Here is a 20073-nt window from a genome sequence, read left to right as displayed (position 1 = left end):
ATTAGTCTGGTCCCCAATATGAGATTGTTGTATTCAGGCAATCATACAGGTCTATTCTCTTTCTTACCTTTATAGGCGCAGTAGTCAAGTTGTCTACATGCCACTCTGCCTTCATTGGGTCCCCAGTTATCTGCACATATAGATCCCCATTGATTATCCACTAGGATCTCAACAGCACCAAAGGCACGATTTACACCTCCAGTAAGGCGAATATCTAACAAGAAATCAAGAAACATTATAAACCACAATGGAAACTCACTTGTACATTTTCAATGAAAAATTTACTAGAGTGGGACTCTAACCAACAACCTACATGTATCTGAGCTATCGTCGACCTATCGTATCTGAGCTATAATTGTTAAAACTGCCGTGTAGCCAGGGATCACACACAAATTGCAATGTATAGCCAGGGCATTACCTTTATCAAATATTCAGCCCCAGATCAAGAAATAGAGAAGTCAGTACAGCGTCTTATATTCCCACTGCTGTCATCTTGCATGCACAGTTGGAAATTCAGGGTGTGAAGATGGTATGTTCACTTAAAGTATTCACTTTGACTTTCTAATAGAAAAGCTACCCCCCTCCCCCCAAGAGAAAAAAACTAGCTCTGATTTTAGTCTAAACTTAAAGTCACCTGGAAGTGGTATTTTTTCAAAATAAAGCTTTTGTCACTAATATATGTGTTTTGATGAGTGAAATGTGAATAAACAGTTAACTAAGGTTTAAAAAAATCAGTTCTTATGTTATTTACAGATTTAAGAGTAGACCCCGACCCGAGAGGCCGCTGTTCGTGACGTCAATCGAGGCAGACTTTGCCTGTAATGCGTAGAGTAAACACAATTGCAAAGTACATGTACGGACCAAGTCGTGAGTTTGTACGTTTCAAAAAAAGATTTTTTTGTTTTTTTCCGGCAATGCCAACCAGGTGTATTGCTGCTGAATGAACACTTTTTGAAACGTACCAACTCACGACTTGGACGTACATGTACTTTGCACGTGTGTTTACTATACGCATTGTAGGCAAAGTCTGCCTCGATTGACGTCACAAAAGGGGTAGGCGGAGTCATCCCCCCAAACAATTTTATATATTTTTTAAACATATAAATCGTGACAAACAATTACTAAAAAAATTGTTTTATTGTTCGTAAGCATATACTCTTATGTTTGAAAGAAAAAAAATTCTATTTTCAGGTGACTTTAAATGATTGGGAGAATTATAAATACAATTTGATTTTTTGTTAAATAGCTCTATAGCTCTAGTTTGAAAGACAATTTGTCCGCCAATAAGCGAGACATTTCTTTCAAGAATTACCGCTGAATTCAGAAATCTACTCCTCTGCAGTAGACTAAAAAGCAAAAAAGTTCACAAAAGCACCAAATCCACACTGCAAAGTAGATACTACACATGGTGTTACAGCGAACTGAATATAGTACACATTGAAACCTCATTGAAATGCCTCCAAACCCAAATATCATAACAACAACAACAACAACAACAACAACAACAACAACAACAACAACAACAACAACAACAACAACAACAACAACAACAACAACAACAACAACAACAACAACAACAACAACAACAACAACAACAACAACAACAACAACAACAACAACAACAACAACAACAACAACAACAACAACAACAACAACAACAACAACAACAACAACAACAACAACAACAACAACAACAACAACAACAACAACAACAACAACAACAACAACAACAACAACAACAACAACAACAACAACAACAACAACAACAACAACAACAACAACAACAACAACAACAACAACAACAACAACAACAACAACAACAACAACAACAACAACAACAACAACAACAACAACAACAACAACAACAACAACAACAACAACAACAACAACAACAACAACAACAACAACAACAACAACAACAACAACAACAACAACAACAACAACAACAACAACAACAACAACAACAACAACAACAACAACAACAACAACAACAACAACAACAACAACAACAACAACAACAACAACAACAACAACAACAACAACAACAACAACAACAACAACAACAACAACAACAACAACAACAACAACAACAACAACAACAACAACAACAACAACAACAACAACAACAACAACAACAACAACAACAACAACAACAACAACAACAACAACAACAACAACAACAACAACAACAACAACAACAACAACAACAACAACAACAACAACAACAACAACAACAACAACAACAACAACAACAACAACAACAACAACAACAACAACAACAACAACAACAACAACAACAACAACAACAACAACAACAACAACAACAACAACAACAACAACAACAACAACAACAACAACAACAACAACAACAACAACAACAACAACAACAACAACAACAACAACAACAACAACAACAACAACAACAACAACAACAACAACAACAACAACAACAACAACAACAACAACAACAACAACAACAACAACAACAACAACAACAACAACAACAACAACAACAACAACAACAACAACAACAACAACAACAACAACAACAACAACAACAACAACAACAACAACAACAACAACAACAACAACAACAACAACAACAACAACAACAACAACAACAACAACAACAACAACAACAACAACAACAACAACAACAACAACAACAACAACAACAACAACAACAACAACAACAACAACAACAACAACAACAACAACAACAACAACAACAACAACAACAACAACAACAACAACAACAACAACAACAACAACAACAACAACAACAACAACAACAACAACAACAACAACAACAACAACAACAACAACAACAACAACAACAACAACAACAACAACAACAACAACAACAACAACAACAACAACAACAACAACAACAACAACAACAACAACAACAACAACAACAACAACAACAACAACAACAACAACAACAACAACAACAACAACAACAACAACAACAACAACAACAACAACAACAACAACAACAACAACAACAACAACAACAACAACAACAACAACAACAACAACAACAACAACAACAACAACAACAACAACAACAACAACAACAACAACAACAACAACAACAACAACAACAACAACAACAACAACAACAACAACAACAACAACAACAACAACAACAACAACAACAACAACAACAACAACAACAACAACAACAACAACAACAACAACAACAACAACAACAACAACAACAACAACAACAACAACAACAACAACAACAACAACAACAACAACAACAACAACAACAACAACAACAACAACAACAACAACAACAACAACAACAACAACAACAACAACAACAACAACAACAACAACAACAACAACAACAACAACAACAACAACAACAACAACAACAACAACAACAACAACAACAACAACAACAACAACAACAACAACAACAACAACAACAACAACAACAACAACAACAACAACAACAACAACAACAACAACAACAACAACAACAACAACAACAACAACAACAACAACAACAACAACAACAACAACAACAACAACAACAACAACAACAACAACAACAACAACAACAACAACAACAACAACAACAACAACAACAACAACAACAACAACAACAACAACAACAACAACAACAACAACAACAACAACAACAACAACAACAACAACAACAACAACAACAACAACAACAACAACAACAACAACAACAACAACAACAACAACAACAACAACAACAACAACAACAACAACAACAACAACAACAACAACAACAACAACAACAACAACAACAACAACAACAACAACAACAACAACAACAACAACAACAACAACAACAACAACAACAACAACAACAACAACAACAACAACAACAACAACAACAACAACAACAACAACAACAACAACAACAACAACAACAACAACAACAACAACAACAACAACAACAACAACAACAACAACAACAACAACAACAACAACAACAACAACAACAACAACAACAACAACAACAACAACAACAACAACAACAACAACAACAACAACAACAACAACAACAACAACAACAACAACAACAACAACAACAACAACAACAACAACAACAACAACAACAACAACAACAACAACAACAACAACAACAACAACAACAACAACAACAACAACAACAACAACAACAACAACAACAACAACAACAACAACAACAACAACAACAACAACAACAACAACAACAACAACAACAACAACAACAACAACAACAACAACAACAACAACAACAACAACAACAACAACAACAACAACAACAACAACAACAACAACAACAACAACAACAACAACAACAACAACAACAACAACAACAACAACAACAACAACAACAACAACAACAACAACAACAACAACAACAACAACAACAACAACAACAACAACAACAACAACAACAACAACAACAACAACAACAACAACAACAACAACAACAACAACAACAACAACAACAACAACAACAACAACAACAACAACAACAACAACAACAACAACAACAACAACAACAATAATAATAATAATAATAATAATAATAATAATAATAATAATAATAATAATAATAATAATAATATCGAAGTCTTATATAGCACACGTATCTACCAAACAAGGTACTCAAGGCGCTGAGTATATACAAACTTTCAGAAAGATAGGTAATTGCAGTGATGAGTTTTGAGACCCAATTGTTTAGCACCTTATAAGGGTCAGGTGCTACGGCGCATACAGCAGCCACAGCCAGGAACACCGGGGCGAACCCCATCTCTTTTCATACTTATGTATACGAGTTTGATTGCACAGATTGAAGCTGGCTCTTTAAAGTAGAAGGTGAGTGTCCTCATACATTAACCGCACCCTCTTTATAACCAGATTTGAGAAAAGGCTCCAAAGTGCTGTCATAATACCCAGAATAAAGGAGATGACTGATGGCTTAGACAGTAAACAGGAACAGCATCTAAAACACATGACTATCATATGGAGTAAGATTCAAAAATATTGGGGAGCCAACACCTACAACCTGTTTCAGGGTCTAATACCTCCATGGTCTAATCATGGAGGTAGAATTAGAAGGAGTTGGAACGACCCCCACTTCAACTACCTCAATGGTCTAATTGATAAAAAAATTTTGAAACCTATTAATCCGCTTACACTTTTTGCCAAAATGAAGGATTTAGACCTGAGGGCTGTAGGCCCAAATAAAAATTTCTCATCAATAGGTTGGGTATTCCAGTCTTTATTGAGTCCAAAGATTAGTGAAGTGACCAAGGAGAGGTGGATATTGGTCACCTGTAAAGAGGTGGGTCTTGTGTGAAAGGGATAAGGACAAACCTTTGTTCGTCTGTCCTTTTTGTCCCTTGTCTTTGTGAGAATCATGCAGTGTTAGTATGTCAATAGGCTAGGGTACAAAAGCCAAGGTTTCACCCAATTCTAACTTTTGCCAATCTGATTTGTTAATAATGTTGGCTACTGGTTATACTGTCTCTGTTGATATTTATGAAAAACCAATAATGTATTATATCAAAGGGCAATACCGAAATAAATGTTTATTGAATTTAGTGTCTAACTAATGAGTCGCTGGATATAGACGATGTGACCTATGTTTACATTCAAACCGCCCTCTGTTGACAAAACACTCTATACGTCATGTTTCGCCGGGCACTGAGTTGCGCAGTCACAGTAAGATTGCGTACACTTTCTAGCTGGCTGCTAAAACACAAAGGTTTTGCCCGACGGTATGCGCGCGAATCATGTTATGGTTTTCGTGTGACGTCAGAGGTCACATCGTCTATATGGGCAGACACATTATCTACAGGAACCATTTAATGCATTATCAAACAATACCTTTGCAGATGACTCCTGCTGACATGCTACCAGGGCATGTTTGAGAGTTTGTTGGCTTGGACTCACGAGGGCAGTCTCCTAATAGGCTCTCCTTGCCAGTGCACTGCACATCTCTAAAGTGAATAGGGCTGGCATTGCTACCCAGTGAATACTTCTGAGTGTTCATGGCACTCGTGTTGAAAAGTTGTTGACAGACAACATCAGCATTCTGGAATTAAAGACAACTGCAATCATTAAGAATTAGAAAAGTTTATAAAGGACGGTAAGTAAAAGAAACTCCTAAAATACAGTTTCTATCTCCAGCATACAACTTAGTACAGTACTTTGTGATAAATTTGCCAAGTACTGGGAACCAAAAACAACCTTTACTGGATGAAATTATCTGCATTGTATTGAGCAGCGTATAGTTTGGATAAATTTAGCAACACATTTGTCAACAAGTTTGTTGAAGAAAACTGAGAAATTACTCTGTTGAACAGAACAGAAGGAAAACATCATTTTCAGCCTTTGAACCATTTTATAGCATTAGATTTGATTAATTTGAATAACAGGTATGATAATGTGCATCATTAGTTGTGGAATCATATGATAAACCACACATGAAAATGACTGGGTAATTGTTTACATAGTTTGGAGCTGAACAAAGAAAAATTGACAAGAGTGAGCGTTGAACCAGTACATCCGGATTAATATGCAGGCACTATGTACTTATGTTGGCCGTCTCCCTATTTTGTCAATAACTTTTGTTTGGGGTGCCAGTCAGAATCCTTACAACGTTGACTGCAGTATAGCCAGGGACCACATCCAAGATTACTACACAACCTGGGAAGCTTGCCAATCAGCTTGGTTTGTTGATCAACAATGGAAAGGTCTATTGGATTGATATGAAGGGAAAGTTCATACCTTTATTCCCCAGTTATTGCCAACTACTAAGGGAGGTTTATTGAAGGGAAAGTTCTTTACCTTTATTCCCCAGTTATTGCCAACTACTAAGGGAGGTTTATTGAAGGGAAAGTTCTTTACCTTTATTCCCCAGTTATTGCCAACTACTAAGGGAGGTTTATTGAAGGGAAAGTTCTTAACCTTTATTCCCCAGTTATTGCCAACTACTAAGGGAGGTTTATTGAAGGGAAAGTTCTTTACCTTTATTCCCCAGTTATTGCCAACTACTAAGGGAGGTTTATCGAAGGGAAAGTTCTTTACCTTTATTCCCCAGTTATTGCCAACTACTAAGGGAGGTTTATTGAAGGGAAAGTTCTTAACCTTTATTCCCCAGTTATTGCCAACTACTAAGGGAGGTTTATCGAAGGGAAAGTTCTTTACCTTTATTCCCCGGTTATTGCCAACTACTAAGGGAGGTTTATCGAAGGGAAAGTTCTTTACCTTTATTCCCCGGTTATTGCCAACTACTAAGGGAGGTTTATCGAAGGGAAAGTTCTTTACCTTTATTCCCCGGTTATTGCCAACTACTAAGGGAGGTTTATCGAAGGGAAAGTTCTTTACCTTTATTCCCCAGTTATTGCCAACTACTAAGGGAGGTTTATCGAAGGGAAAGTTCATACCTTTATTCCCCGGTTATTGCCAACTACTAAGGGAGGTTTATTGAAGGGAAAGTTCTTTACCTTTATTCCCCAGTTATTGCCAACTACTAAGGGAGGTTTATCGAAGGGAAAGTTCTTTACCTTTATTCCCCAGTTATTGCCACATACTAATCCCCATTTGCCATCCCTCAAGACCTCCACTCGACCTCGCAGTACATTGGTTGACACACTCCCATTTTCATACGTCAATCTCAGATCTATTTCAAAGAAATAAAGATAAATGGTAAAAAGGACGTTTATTGGTTTGCAGAGGAATATCCAAGCAAGTTATATTTCCAAAGCAGCCGAAGGGAAAGTAATTCATTTGACTCCAATCCTCTTGTATTCAATATGCATATGGTACATCAAACATATTGGTTTAAATCCACTACATGACAATTCCTTCCAATCCTCTAGTTTTAATGAAACACAGCATGTAGGTATAATGGTCACCATTAGTTTTCCAGTCCTTTTGGTTTCAGAACATTTATACCATAATACACCGTAAAGTGGCCATCTGGCCTTGTGGTGTTGGGCGATATCTCTGAAAAAACATTACCCCCCCCCCCAACAAAAAGAAATTAACCCAGACATGTACATGCCTAAAAGAGTTATCAGACCTACCTGTACAGACAACTCCAGCATCCTCGTAATGTTGACAATTATGGCTACCCCAGCCCTCATGCCGACAATCCTCAAGTAACTCCTCCGTACCACTACATGCCAAACCATCAACCAAAATGGGGCCTGTTCCCTGACCAAAGTTGGCACAACACTTTGCAGAAAGAACCTGTGCATAGTAAATCACAATCATAGATTATTTCCGAATGCATCAATTGTGCAATGATCTTTATGGTACAGAAAACTCACAGAGTTTCGTTTAGGAAACCTTAAGAGGTCAAAAGTCAAGGAACATGACTTATTGTTTGAATTTCAACTGTTTCTTTTTTATTTGCAAAGTAATTTTTGTCTTATGTTAAGAGTTTTAAATAAAGGTAAGAAAGAATTTTTATCATCTGATAGTCCAAACTGAAGGTACAGAAGTTGTACAGTGCAAACATTACAAACTACAAATCACATCAAAAAGGGTTTGTACATGTATTTAAGTAACCTGTGCTAGCTGTGTAAGCAAGGAATGCCTAGTAACGTGGAGTATGCACACGCACAAGCAAAAACTCTCTGCTTACCCAAGACATAAGCTTGACGTAAGCATAGAATTCTCTGCTTCCGTAAATGCTGATTATTTGCTAATGGTAAGTAGAACCATGAAATTGCGCCCTTACCTCATAATTGCCAAGCTGTGTACAGACAACTTTAGCATCATTGACATCCCATCCATCATCACAAACTGTACCCCATTGTCCATCATGGAACACCTCTACTCGTCCTTCAAGGTCAGTTCGCCCTCCTACCAGTCTTAATCCACCTTAAGACAACAATCAATATCAAATATGCTTCAATTACAATAACAACAAACAAAGGCACTGGAATTTTGGTAATTACTCAAATTAGTTGTTAACATAAAAACTTACTTGACAAGCAATGGAGAGCTGTTGATAGTATAAATCATTGTGCGAAATGGCTCCCTCTGAAGTAACATAGTTTTTAAAAAAGAAGTAATTTTCCCCTAAAAAATTTGATTTTGATTTTGAGTCCTCAGTATTAAATTTTGAGGTTCCGAATCAAGCATCTGAAAGCACACAATTTTGTGTGACAAGGGTGTTTTTTTCTTCCATTATCTTGCAACTTCATCGACCAATTGAGCTCAAATTTTCACAGATTTGTTACTTTGTGCATATGTTGAGATACACCAAGTAAAAGGCTGGTCTTTGACAATTACCAAAGGTGTCCAGTGTCTTTAATGACCCAAGTAAATACACCAACTGAGTAAAAAGGATACATATAATGTGGCAAAACTCGGAAATTCTTTAATGGATCTTTTGCCGTAATGAAAGCTTTAGTACCTGGCTATTTTCCTTCCAGCCTCACTTTGGTGAGACTGATTTTTATTGGCTACATCTAAATATCGTACATACCTCTGCAAACAACAGCTGCATCAGCATCGTCACACTGATAATTTCCCCAAGATTTGTGCGGACATTCTAATATATTCATTTCCGTTCCAGTGCAATTGAAGTCAGATAGATGAATAGGCCCTGAACCATTCTTGAATGCATGTATAGACTCTGCCGTACTGTTGTATAGTTGCCTACACAGGACATTGGCATCATTAATATCCCAGTTTGTTCCGCAAATCCGGCCCCAAATCCCATTGTGGACGATCTCAACTCGACCCTTAGGAAGGTTGGAGGACGAATCATCAATAGCCAAGCGGATTTCTGTTTTGGAAAAGAAAGGAACGAATTAGTTATTGCACTTCTATGGGTGATCAGGTTGGCTTTCCATCTAGGGCCCTGGTTCGAATCCCACTGGGGAAATAATATGGATTGGTTTTTCAGTCCCTAGCTGACTGCGCGGGTTTTCCCTGGAATAAATCTATGGGGGTATTCCTCAAACATCTGAAACTTAAACTTCATTTTTTGTCTTCTCTCCATGAGGTTCTTGACTAGTATAGTGATTAAATTTGCTTTCCTCAGAGTTTTTGGCTTGGCAACCAGAATAAAAAAATGTATACTAATAATAAAGACATTCCTTGTCCTAGGAAGTGCTTACCGAAAGAGTCAACTTAATCTGGATGACTATTTCTTGAATTGATGAGTGGAGAAATTTCTTTCTTTTCATGACTCCTTGTCTGGGGCATGTAATTTATTTTTTAAAGCACTATTAAGTTAAAGAGCAAAAATAGTTTCCTTTTATAAAGCATGCCCAGCAAGAAACCTGTAATTATGTGAGGTCCACTAAACTGTGTGACGAAGCAGAATTGGACAGGAGTTAACGATGGGTGAATGCAGTGCTCATGTATAGAATGCATACAAAACAAAGTGAGAGGAAAATCATGTTTATTCAGAGGTTCTCAAGTTTAGCATCAACCATTCAGAATCTCTAAAGAACATAAATGACAGTGGCTTGAAAAGCCCAACTTGAAAATCCTTACCTCTGCATACAACACCAGCAGACTCTGATCCTCCGCAGTTATGTGTCATCCATGAAGCATGGTGGCAGTCTTCAATCCTACTCTCCTGTCCACCACAGCTAACATCATCTAGAATGATATCATTGGAGCTTTGGCCGTATGTAGCACAGCAAGTAGAAGACACTGCTTCATAGTTACCCAGCTGACGACAGACTACTTTAGCATCATTGATATCCCAGTTGTCATCACAAACACTACCCCAAATGTTGTTATGTAGAACCATCACATTGCCCTCAAGAGTAGTAGGACCCCCATCAAGTCTGACAGTGGCTTTTATACACAAAGTAAAAAAGAAAGAAAAAGTAATCAAATAACTACTTTAAACTTGATGTACAAAAAGTCACAAGCTTATAATAGGTTACACATTTTTATGTGAGGCTTACAGTACTAGCACCACGTGTGCCATGGGTAAATCTCTTTTTATTTTTTGATTTTATTTTGAGTAGAATTGATGGTTAACAGTTCATCTATCAATCAGTAGGCTCTGATCGTCTTCAGGATGCTGCTGGACTCTCTTGCTGGATACTGCTTTGGAGATTAACTGATTGCTTATTTGATTAACCTACATTATATCAATCACAGTGTTTCTCAAATGCTTTATCATAGTTTTATTATGAAGATAGCAGCAGGATCACAACCTATCTGGCATCCTGCCTTCATGTATTAACTTACCTTGGCATTTAGCCCCAGCAGCCTGTCCCTGAGAGCAGTCTGTCTGCCCCCATTCACCATGCTGGCAGTCTTCAAACTTGGTCTCATTCCCCGTACAATCCACATGATCTAGGTAGATATCCCCATCACCATCTCCTAGTACGTACGTCTTACAGCAATCCTCCTCGTCTGCTAATGGGTAGTTACCGAGCTGACGGCAAATAACTGCAGCATCTTTAGCATCCCAAGAGTCTGGGCAGATGTTTCTCCATTCGCTGTTGTAGAATACCTGAACCCTTCCCTCCGTGTGTTTATCTCCATCCACAAGACGCACTGATGCTGCAAGTTTAAATCGGTTAATATTAAGTTGTTAAAAGTCAATCAGAAATTGGAATATCCCATACAAATAAATGAGCTAAAAAAAAGAGCATTAATTTTTATAATTCCTCAACAAATTTAGCCTTTTTTTTCTTCATTTAAAATAATTTATTATTAGCCAATTTAACGTTCAAGCTTGAAGCACAGCACTAGACTGAAACTGACAGTTCAGAAACTTGTTACACATGAAATATTTTAAGCTCTGCGTACATTATGTTTGATTATGAGCAGATGTAGGTTTGCTTTGCAGCATAAAATCTTTTTGGAGGGAAGTATGAACCAGGCTTTACAGGTATATAGATAGAGCCTTACGTGAACAGATGACACCAGCATCATTGTTATGAGTACAGCCACCACTCACACCCCATCCAGCGTTGGGACACTGTTCCAGTGTATCTTCATTTCCAACACAGTTGACATCACTCATGTGTATAAGGCCTACAGCTGTACCAAACTGGGATCCAACAGTTTGTTCTTGAGCTGCATAACCTCCTAGCTGTTTACAGACAACCACAGCATCATCAAAGTCCCAGTTATTATCACAAACGGTCCCCCATTCACCATTGTTCATGATCTCAACTCGCCCCTCTAGTGGTCCATTTCCACCAGTCAAACGAATTGGTCCTTCGCACACACACAAGGAAAACAAAAAAGGATTGTGAGTCAAAAAAGATTGGATTATGTGGTGAAAATCTCGTATTGCATTCATATCTCTGTTCTTTTTAAGTAACAAAACAGTCCTAAACTATAAAGGTCTTGCAGTCACCAAAAACTTGACCTGCACCACCGGAAGTAAATAAAATTAAAGTTAAGTGAAAAATAATTTCACGAAAAAAAATCATGCAAAATATAATAAACATGTTTGGATAAATTGGGCCTTGTCTGAAAAACATTTTCATTAATTTTTTTATTATGATTTCACTGCAATTTTGATCAATTAAAACTAAATGTCGATCATTGATTTAGTACATTGGTATCTTAAAGACATTGCACTCTGTGTAACTGTAGCATCTTGTTCAAAAACATGTTGTACTTGTCCACAAATTGTGTTTTGTCATTAGTTGGTTACTGCTCCTCACACTCAGTTGTGTAGTGACCCACTTGCGCTTAATGATTTTGTGGGTTATGGTATTTTGCAACATCGCAAATATTTGAAAAGATATTGGCGATGTTTAAAGGCAATGGAAACCATTGGTAATTACTCAAAATAGATATTAGCATAAAACCTTACTTGGTAAGGAGTAATGGGGAGAGGTTGATAGTATAAAACATTGTGAAAACGGCTCCCTCTGAAGTAACGTAGTTTTCATGATACAAGTATATTTCCACGAGTTTGATTTAGAGACCTCAGATTTAGAATTTGAGGTCTCGAAATTAAGCATCTGAAAGCACACAACTTCGTTTGACAAGGGTGTTTTTTGTTTCATTTATATCTCACAATTTCGATGACCGATTGAGCTCCAATTTCCACAGGTTTGTTATTTTATGCATATGTTGAGGTACAGCAAGTAAGAAGACTGGCCTTTGACAATTACCATTAGTGTACAGTTTCTTTAAAGGCATTTGACACTATTGGTAATTACTCAAAATAATTGTTAGCATCAAAACTGACTTGTTAACGAGCAATGGAGAGCTGTTGATAGTATAAAACTTTGTGAGAAACAGTTCCCGGCCCTCTGAAGTAAGATTTTTTTTCAAAAAGAAGTAAATTTTCACTAAAATATTTGAATTGAATTTTAGACCTCAGCTGACGTCTCAAATTCAAGGCATCTGAAAGCACAAAACTAGTGCGACAGGGATGCTTTTTCTTCCGTTGTTCTCTCGCAGCCTGGACGACCAATTGAGTTTAAATTTTCACAGGTTTGTTATTTATGCACATAGTTGAGAAACACCAAGTGAGAAGACTGATCTGCACAAAAGTTTCAATAAAAGCATATCAAGATTTCTAATTTATTATAGGTCTGTACAATGCTATCTAAAAATAGAAACCCACTTGTGCAAACGACTCCTGCATTTTTGCTGGGGTTGCAGCTGTCACTAGCATTCTTCCATGGTCCATGCTCACACATTTCCACCCCTTTTTCATTCCCTTGACATGACACCTCATCCAGCATAAACTGTCCAGGGATTTCTCCGAAGTATGAGCCGCTCTTGGAGGCATTTGCTGCTGGGTAACCAAGCTGTTTGCAAACTACATTGGCATCCTTCTTGTCCCAGCCATTATCACAGACAATACCCCATTCTCCATCGTGAAAGATTTCCAGCCGACCTTCAAGTGGATGGGTACTACCAGCAAGCCTAACCTTACCTGAGAAACAAAAGGATACAAGGTAGATAAAAATATTCAGCCAGAAAATGCTTTAAGTTTTGGCACTTCACATCTGTACTCTGAACTGTCAATGTCATGGTTGACTAAAATGTTTTTACTAAAAATATGATCAGATGTGATCGACTATCTACTATCTATTTTCCCCTTTTTAAAAAGGTTAAAATTTTCAATTTATTGCAAATATTTAGGGGAGCAGTAATTTTTGTTGGTGGATCATGGAATTTAAGCAAGGAAGATGATTTAAGAGATTGTTGGAATAGTGTCCATCTTGCAATGTTAAGTTTCAGACTCTGAATTCCGGATGGGTATTTCTATTATTAGTCTGATCACAAGTACAGTGTTTCAATTTCCCTTTTCCAAATAATAGATTTATCTAAACTTATAGCAGAAAGACAAATATTTGTTGATTATATGGGACAGAGAATTTAATGAGTTCCCGCCTTATTTAGTCAAGAGCATAAGAGACTTCGAACTATATTTGCACCTCAGTGTTTGGAATGGGTAACCTTTAGCTATATGCATTTAATAACAAATTGTGTATTACTAGATTGGAACTACCTACCATTGCAAACTACACCAGCATCCTCAGTATGTGCACAATTATGTTGGCCCAAACCTCTATTGGGACAATCTACTAATCTATCTTCACTTCCAAGGCAAGCTATGTCATCCAACGTTATTGCACCAGTACCCTACAGATAGAGGGAGAGACAAACAAGATATGTAACAAACAAACAAACAATATGGAGGGTCCTTTCTGGTAAAATTCATTGTTTGTTAGAAACCACAAACTGGACTTGTAAAGTAAGACCAATAGTGCAAACAAACAAACAAACACACACACAAAATAAATGCGATAACACAAAACAAAAACTGGTACCACTTATACTAAACGGGCTTCCCAACATTGTGTCTTAGGTTGGGTGTTGGAAGCAAACTCACCGGACCATAAGCAGCACAGCATTTCGTTATATTTGCAGACGCAAACCCAAGTTGTCGACAAACCACTTGTGCATCTAATATATCCCATCCATCGTCACAAACTGTCCCCCAATTACCACCGTAGTAGACCTCTACACGACCCTCTGAGGACGATGGGCCATCAACTAACTTCAAATCCCCTTCACTTGGATTATCATCAGGAGCTGAAATAACTATGGGACAAAGAAAAAGAAACAAGACGACAGCATTGTTATTGTTTACATTTGCCCACTTCGGAAAGCCAACCCACTACACCCACCCCAAAATGTTATGAACAGCTACATGTACGTTCACATTTGACTGTTCCCATGTCCTTTTCTGCGAAGATAAGGGAAAGTGTTGCCTTTGTTTCACATGTACATGTACTCAAATTTAACTGTGAATCTCAAGAACTCTGAGGGACTAGTCTTGCAAAAATGGCTTAAACCAAAATGTTGGTGCAGGTTGTCGGAACATAGGGGTGTTGGAACATAGGGATGTCGGAACATAGGGGTGTCGGAACATAGGGGTGTCGGAACATAGGGGTGTTGTGTTGGAACATGGCTGTTCGGGTTGTCGCTTGTCGGAATATTATATAGGGTGTCGGAATATAGGGATGTCGGAATATAGAGCATTCAACGGTAAAATGATTTCGTTTGATAAAACGTGCCGTGACAAAAGCTTTCCATATCTGAGTTGTAGTTTGTGTCATCTTGCACTTCCCAATTGTCTACATAATGTTGTGTTTATCATGTACTATGTATAGTAGTGTTGTTATACATGTAATGTGAATTGACTGCGAATCTCCATCTTAAAATGAATGTGAGGTCAAAGGTACATCTGGCAACATGGCTGTGAAAGGCCACGTCGTTATTAGCCTTGAACATTTGACGTCAAATTTCTAGGCTCTTGAATTACGCCAGATACCAGCCTCCATAAGCGGATGTCGGGATCCGTACAGATGTACCTGGACCCTTCTAGGGACGAGTTTTCGCGGTCGTAGCCAACAGCTGTTTTGGCTAAACTTGCAGTTGTATTGGTTGATTACTGATGGCCATTGACCGAACTGTTATTGGTTACGACCGTCAATACTCACATAGGCACCTCGCAGGAACTTGCATTGTGATGATTTTATAACTTCACCCATTGGATATGGTAATAAATAAAAAGCAAACTTTAGAAATTGAGTAAGGGAATCGTTTTAAACTAGTTAGGTTTAAACTCGCCGAGGCATTGTTCTTGATAATTTTACCTCGACTTCGTCTCGGTAAAATTAGGGCCTATCAAGAACCAGGCCGCGGGTTTCGTCGAGTTAAAATTATCAAGAACCATGCCTCGGCTGGTTTTAACCACTGGTGACTGCTCTATATTCCGACATCCCTATGTTCCGACACCCCTATGTTCCGACACCCATTTATTCCGACAGCCAAAACACCCCTAAGTTCCGACACCCCTATGTTCCGACAACCTGCACCAACATTTTATGTTAGCAATTTTTCAAGAAAAGCGGTGCGAGTATAATTTATATGAAAAGTGTTATTCTGCAACTTTGGTTTAGTAAGAAGGGCTGAGTAAATTTGGGGGGGGGGGGGGTAAGAGTTGATTATTTGTTATTATTAATTGTTAACGTATTATTATTATTTTTATTATTATATAAAAAATTGGGGGGCAAATGAAAGAAATTACACATCGGCGCTAAAAACGCAGGGGAGAGTTGTAATTTTTATAAATTGAAGGCTCATGTCACGGACACGCATCTAACAAAGAAAATTGTAAAGTACCGAGCATTTTCTTGTGGGCTTACTCGGGGAGCCATAACTCATGTTTATAACCACAAAACAAAAGCACCAAATTCATGTGTGATTCAATTATCTTAATTTTGATTCAATCACTTTTAAACAAACAATGGACAACATTCAACTGATGAATGTTCAAACTTATTACCGGCCGAAATTCGCCGGGAAACATGTAATACAACTGGTGTTTTTGTTATTGGTCAACAGAGTAATAATGTGCGAGTATAACTTGTCGGAACATAGGGGTGTCGGAATATAGGTTTAGTTGTCGGAACATAGGGGTGTCGGAATATAGGGGTGTCGGAATATAGGGGTGTCTGAACATAGGGATGTCGGAAAATAGGCCGAGTTGTCGGAACATAGGGGTGTCGGAACATAGGGGTGTCGGAATATAGGTGTGTAACCTAACCACTAGTGTAAAACCGATTCACCCACTTTGATTCCTATTCATATAAACTGTAAATTTGAGAACGATTCTGCTATAGCTTTGCCCCTCGCCGCTCGTATGGCGCGTTCACCGAGGGCATTATACGACTTAACCCATACCTGTGACGTCATGCTGTTGTTAAAATCGCTCCATTATTTTGCACAAAGGCGCGATATTGTTGAATTTTTAAGTCAATTGTTTGTATGTATTACGTAAGCTTTTTCACTCCACCAGTGAATACCACCGGTGGTGCGTGAACATGGTACATGGACGAAGACCAACATTTAGGAAATAAGCTTGTACCTTTGACAGTGGCATCATGGGAGCGAAAGTGACGTCACGTTTATGCAACGAAGGCTCCCTTTTAGGGGCGGGTGGGTTCCCCTAATCTCTTGAAAACCATTTTTAAAATACTTGCGCATTTAATAAAAATAAATATTTCAGGTTTAAAAAGTCATGTTCAATCGTTTAAATGAATAATAAAAAATAAAAAAAACTGCAGCCACCCTTTAGGATGTTTCTGACATAACTTTGATTAACAAATTTAAGCTGTTTCAGTTAAATCCTGTTATTTTAAAATGATATTGAAAGAAGTATCTTTGCAAATGAGGGAGTTTACTCACTTACCATGTTTGTGTATGATAAATTAAGCATTTTGATTTAATTTAAAAAATACTGGTTAACATTAAATTGATTTATCTGAGACCTGCTTAAAGCCATTGCCACTTTTGAAACAGAAACAAAATTAAAAGTTCACAGATTTACAAGTAACTTTCAGGGTTTACAGAAGGTAATGGTGAAAGACTTCTCTTGAAATATTATTCAATGAAATGCTTTACTTTTTGAGAAAACATTAAAGGAACACGTTGCCTTGGATCGGTCGAGTTGGTCTTTGAAAAGCGTTTGTAACCGTTTTTTATAAAATAACAAATATATGGTTAGAAAGATGTTGTAAAAGTAGAATACAATGATCTACATAAATATGCCTCAAAATTGCGTGGTTGTCGTTTTACCTCGTCGACTAACACTCCCATAAATGGCCGACCGTGTTAATTCGCGACGTAAAATGAAAACCGTGCAATTTTGAGTGATACTAGTGTGGATCATTATATTCTACTTTTAAAACATCTTTCCAACCATATACATTTCAAAACAAACGGTTTCAAACGCTTTTTTATAGACCAACTCGTCCGATCCAAGGCAACGTGTTCCTTTAAAACAATATCAATTCTCGATATCGAGATTTACGGATGTATTTTAAACATGACACGGCGAAACGTGCAGAATAAACAAGGGTGGGTTTTCCCGTTATTTTTTCCCGACTCCGATGACTATGATTGAGCCTAAATTTTCACAGGTTTGTTATGTTATATATAAGTTGTGATACACGAATTGTGGGCCTTTGGAAATACTGTTTATCGAAAGTGTCCAATGTGTCCTTTAAATGACTAGTGTAGTTAACTAACATTTTTTACATCTCAGCTATTAATAATAATTTAACAATGAAGCTGTTCTCTTGTGGAATAAGTATTTACGATCATTTTGTATTACATGCGTAGCTCTAACCTGTGTTCAAAACAAATATGGTCTATGGCGTCATTGACGTCATTCCCTTTGTTCCTGTAGATATATGACAGTTTCATCCGCTGGGTGAATATAGTCGTACCCATCGCGCCATTCGTGCAAAATAATGGAGCGATTTAACAATAGCATGACGTCACAGGTGTGGGTTAAAACGTCAGAAATCCAAGTTGTATATATGCTGATCTAGGGGCCACACAAGTCATAGGCTAACTGTGTCTAAACACTTGTGGCTGTGGTTATATCATCCGTTTAAACACCCCCACGTGATGTCCTCTCAACCAATCAAAATGGAGAAACTGTCTCAGGTATTTATGAGTACCTATTAAACTTCGTGCAGTCAAACGCAGTTTGCGTAACATCGTCAGCGTAAGGCCAATCGGTCGGAATTTGACACTTCGAACCGGATGTTGGATGTAAGATACAATATTGTTTCATTTTCTCATGTTTAACCGATTTATTTTTAAGATTATTTTTAAGTAATGGCAAGGACGCAGGTCCCGGAAGCTCATGGTGACCTTAGTTAGACTCAGAACACTGCCTTCAAGTTTATTGTTTATAGAAACTGCGTTTAAGGAAGCGGAATTGACACAAAGGATGTGTCTTTATCGTGGATCGACAAACACAAATTATTGAATAAATACAAAAAGAGAAAGTTGTGGTACATGTCACCAAGAGGACCGGACTTCCTTCTCATCATATCACTGTGTAACCGTCATTGACAAATCACTAATAGATTAATACACAAAGATGGAAGTTCAACTGAAAATTCCAATCCATGGGTCCATCTGAATTTAAAAGTGAAACTGGGATACCGGGTATGCACTGGTAAGGAAACGTTTTAGAAAGTGTGGTTTTTAAAAACTTCATTAGATCTAATCGATGAACTTGACCCGTCTCATCCTCGCCTTTGAAGACACGGCAAAGCTTGTGGTTGTGTAATTGAGGAATGCCATGATGGTTATTTCGAATTAACATTTCGCTTCGAAACGGCTCTTTGAACTGAGTGACCTGATAGGAAATGAATTTTCATATTTTTAGGGTCCACCAACAAAGCAACAATTTTTTTTAACATACAAGAGAAAATATCAACATTTTCAAACGCTGTTTGGATTATGCAAATACATCAATGTTATCGCAAATAGTGAGGAGCGCATAGGCCCAAGCCATCTAAACATCTGAATAAAACAAAACAAAGCAAAACAGCCGCTCATGTTTCCAAAGATATAAACTAATCATAAGCGTAATAGGTCTACAAACAATACCAACATTAGAATACACTTGTAAACTATGTGAGGTGGTGACACAAGAGCACACTATTATTAAAACAACCTGTGACAGAAAAGTCTCAGATTTCGATAACGAGATTTTGAGAATGAACTCCATCGTTCGAGTTTGAGCTAAAACCT

The 20073-nt window shown here is 37.5% G+C and overlaps 1 protein-coding gene across 2 annotated transcripts in view; it reads right to left on the bottom strand.

Moving 5' to 3' along the window:
* The window catches only part of LOC139952194 (scavenger receptor cysteine-rich domain superfamily protein-like), a 43669-nt gene that overhangs the window by 8336 nt on the left and 15260 nt on the right, over nucleotides 1-20073 (bottom strand). For both annotated transcript variants that reach the window (XM_071951244.1, XM_071951243.1), the window contains exons 3-14: nucleotides 14843-15054; nucleotides 14463-14592; nucleotides 13565-13879; nucleotides 11884-12195; nucleotides 11215-11532; nucleotides 10504-10812; nucleotides 9485-9787; nucleotides 8732-8874; nucleotides 8073-8238; nucleotides 7551-7666; nucleotides 5869-6076; nucleotides 68-214 (exon numbers count right to left, since the gene is read on the bottom strand). In XM_071951244.1, the coding sequence (XP_071807345.1) occupies nucleotides 68-214; nucleotides 5869-6076; nucleotides 7551-7666; nucleotides 8073-8238; nucleotides 8732-8874; nucleotides 9485-9787; nucleotides 10504-10812; nucleotides 11215-11532; nucleotides 11884-12195; nucleotides 13565-13879; nucleotides 14463-14592; nucleotides 14843-15054 (2679 nt within the window). The remainder of the gene's footprint in view (nucleotides 1-67; nucleotides 215-5868; nucleotides 6077-7550; nucleotides 7667-8072; nucleotides 8239-8731; nucleotides 8875-9484; nucleotides 9788-10503; nucleotides 10813-11214; nucleotides 11533-11883; nucleotides 12196-13564; nucleotides 13880-14462; nucleotides 14593-14842; nucleotides 15055-20073) is intronic.

Source organism: Asterias amurensis, chromosome 20, assembly GCF_032118995.1.
Source record: "Asterias amurensis chromosome 20, ASM3211899v1".
In the NCBI taxonomy this organism is placed as follows: Eukaryota; Metazoa; Echinodermata; class Asteroidea; order Forcipulatida; family Asteriidae; genus Asterias; species Asterias amurensis.
Note: the sequence above shows the minus strand (reverse complement) of the source record. Positions and strands in the feature narration are given on the sequence as shown.